At 44.3% G+C, this 2,854-nt stretch overlaps 1 protein-coding gene across 1 annotated transcript in view; it reads right to left on the bottom strand.

The window, feature by feature from the left end:
- Positions 1 to 2,854, bottom strand: part of Dync1li1 (dynein cytoplasmic 1 light intermediate chain 1) — a 36,726-nt gene that overhangs the window by 9,050 nt on the left and 24,822 nt on the right. Inside the window, exon 6 of the mRNA XM_021171631.2 lies at positions 867 to 960. Within this exon, the coding sequence (XP_021027290.1) occupies positions 867 to 960 (94 nt within the window). The remainder of the gene's footprint in view (positions 1 to 866; positions 961 to 2,854) is intronic.

Raw genomic sequence — 2,854 nt, 5'->3', positions numbered from 1 at the left:
TGTGAGCCACCATGTGGTTGCTGGGATTTGAACTAAGGACCTTTGGAAGAGCAGTCAGGTGCTCTTACCTGCTGAGCCATCTCACCAGCCCCGATAATCCTTTTTCTTAAGCATGATTCTTTAAACATGGCAAATTAATATTAATATTTAAATCCTTGCCCTCATACTGTAACAGAGCAGGCAAGAGCCGTTACTTGTACCCCTCCTCCCAATCTGCTCCCCAAGTGTTTAGTGACCCATCCCTTAGTGTGCTACTATAAACAAAAAGAGACTTCTGTAATGCCTCTCTTCTCTTCAGCTCATATGAACTGACTTGAAGCAATGTGTCTGTTTTAAAAAAAAAAAGTAGATGCTAACCCCGATGGTTTTCAAAAGGGAGATGTCCACTCTGAAAAGGTCCTACCCAGAGCTCAGTGTAGAGGTGCAGCCTAGAATCCCAATCCTTGGGGAGGCTGAAACAGGAGGTTCTAGGCTAGACTAAGCTACACAGTCTGTCTCAAAAGAAAACACCCACACACCAAAACTCCAGAGAAAACAAGCCAGCCTCCACTCAGTCTGGGAGTTTCTTGCTCATTCTCTCCCTGGACGCCTATGTGCCATAAGCCCTGTGTACCCCTGAGTCCTTCTCCCAAAGTGAAGATTTGAGAGAGAAAATCTCTTCAGAACTGCACTTGAATAAATCTGTCTTCTCCCTTTACCCCCATCTCCATCTCTCATGTTTCCAAAAGAGCAGAGAGAGAACAGAACAAACCTAGAACGCCACGCGTGAGTGACCTGGCAAACGGGAGAGGTAGAATCAGGATCACAGAATTCCTGTAAATCCATCGTAACTGTTTTGCTTGGTAGGGCGCTCTGTTAAAGGATACACTGTAAACAGAACTTGCGGATGTGAGACTGGATAAAATCGAAGTGCTCATCTCTGTAGTCATGCTCTTTCTCCAATACACTAATGGCATCACACTGTGGAGATAAAGCAGCCATTGGATGGCATTAACAGCAGCTTGAATTTAAACACTGCAGTCCAATAGGACGATGTAAACAAGCAAACACTTCAGCTGTTGACAGCAGTACATAACAAGTCCCGAGTATGACAAGACAAGCAGGACCTGCAACATCAACAGACATCCTTGACAGTGCTGGCCTTCTAACCCATGCCAGCTCTACAGAACATGGTGGGATTCTCCCTTCCCCCACGTGGGTAGGAGCAGCCCTGCCCTGCTGCAGAGACACACTGAGGACAATGCAGTGTTCCAACACGATGACATCCATGTAATCTTCACTGCAGCCCTTCCAAGCTCAAGATGTAGAATATAAAGATGAGCACTTACACTGTTAATTATTCTATGCAACATTAGTCTGGGGTCAAACGTCATATACAGATTTGTTACACACACAGTATAGAACAGTCTTCCTATATAAGCACGAGCATCTGCTCGCTCATTTTATAAAGCACTGAGCAATATCTCAAATGATCAAAGACACCTCATTGTACTGCTGACTGACTGGGACTATTTGGTAAGGTATGGCAGTTTACTAGAGTCTTAACCTCAATAAAGGACGTAGCTGAGGATGTAGCTCAGCGGTAAAGTATGTGTCAGCTCCTGGGTTTAATTCCCAGCGTCCTCTCACTCCAGAGAAAGGGGTAACTGAGCTGGGCTTGGTAGGCACTGTATCTCATAAGATCTTAAAACACCATCAGGTGTGCTTTAGTGTATAAGAAAAAAGTAGAGAATGTGAAGGAAAAGGAAACAAAACAAAAAGTATTAGAGCCCCAAGAGTGTGTGTCCTCAAAGGGATGGCAGTTTGACAACGACATCAGTTTAAAGAATGACAGTGGTGAAGTGGCTCAGTGGCTGGCACCTGCCAAGAAGCCTGACATTTGTATTCTATCCCAGGTCCTAAAGAGTGGAGGGAGAGGCCCGCTGCCCACAAACTGTCCTCAGACTTCCACAGTTACTATAGAAAAGCTCACACACATGCAAAATAAATGTGATCACCGTCACCGTCACCATCACCATCACCACCTTTGAAGACTGAATGGGATTTAGGGAGACTGTTTTGGGCATGTTAGGTCCAGATAGTAATTTCAGTTAACTCTCCCCCCCCCCCGACCCCATGGACGGGGTTTCTCTGAGGGGCCCTGGCTGTTTTAGAACTCACTGTGTAGACCAGGCTGGCCTTGAACCCACATCCTGCCTCTGTCTTCTGCATACTGGGTTTAAAAGCATATACCATCAAATTTTATTAATCTATGATTCGTTTGTTAAAGACTTGGGTCCTCTTAAACTTAACGCTTTTTCTTTAAATACAGAATTGGGTTTGGGTTTGTTTGTTTGTTTGTTTTTGGTTTTTCGAGACGGGGTTTCTCTGTCCTGAAACTCACTCTGTAGACCAGGCTGGCCTCGAATCAGAAATCTGCCTGCCTCTGCCTCCCAAGTGCTGGGATTAAAGGCATGTGCCATCACGCCTGGCTCAGAATTGTTTTTTATAAACCAAGTTGTGGCTTTAAAACCCTGGCAAGCTTGCTGATAAGCAGCTGTGGAAGAGCACACAGACCCTAGGTATGTAACATTCTACAAAAAAGATCTCATGTTACATCCCACCCCTGGAAAAGAAGATAAAGTTTTCACCTGTTTAAAAACTTCCACTCCACTCCTTAGTTACTGATAATTTGTAAAATTTAAAACTTAAGCCATGCCTTTAGATTTTTCATTTTATCATTTTTATCCTAAAGATGAAAAACTTTTGACCCTTCATTTCATTGTATGCACCTTTTCCACAGTATAAAAACCAGGAATAAGCTGGGTGTGGTGGCGCACACCTTTAATCCCAGTACTCGGGAGGCAGAGGCAGG

This window comes from Mus caroli, chromosome 9, assembly GCF_900094665.2.
Source record: "Mus caroli chromosome 9, CAROLI_EIJ_v1.1, whole genome shotgun sequence".
Taxonomy (NCBI): domain Eukaryota; kingdom Metazoa; phylum Chordata; class Mammalia; order Rodentia; family Muridae; genus Mus; species Mus caroli.
Note: the sequence above shows the minus strand (reverse complement) of the source record. Positions and strands in the feature narration are given on the sequence as shown.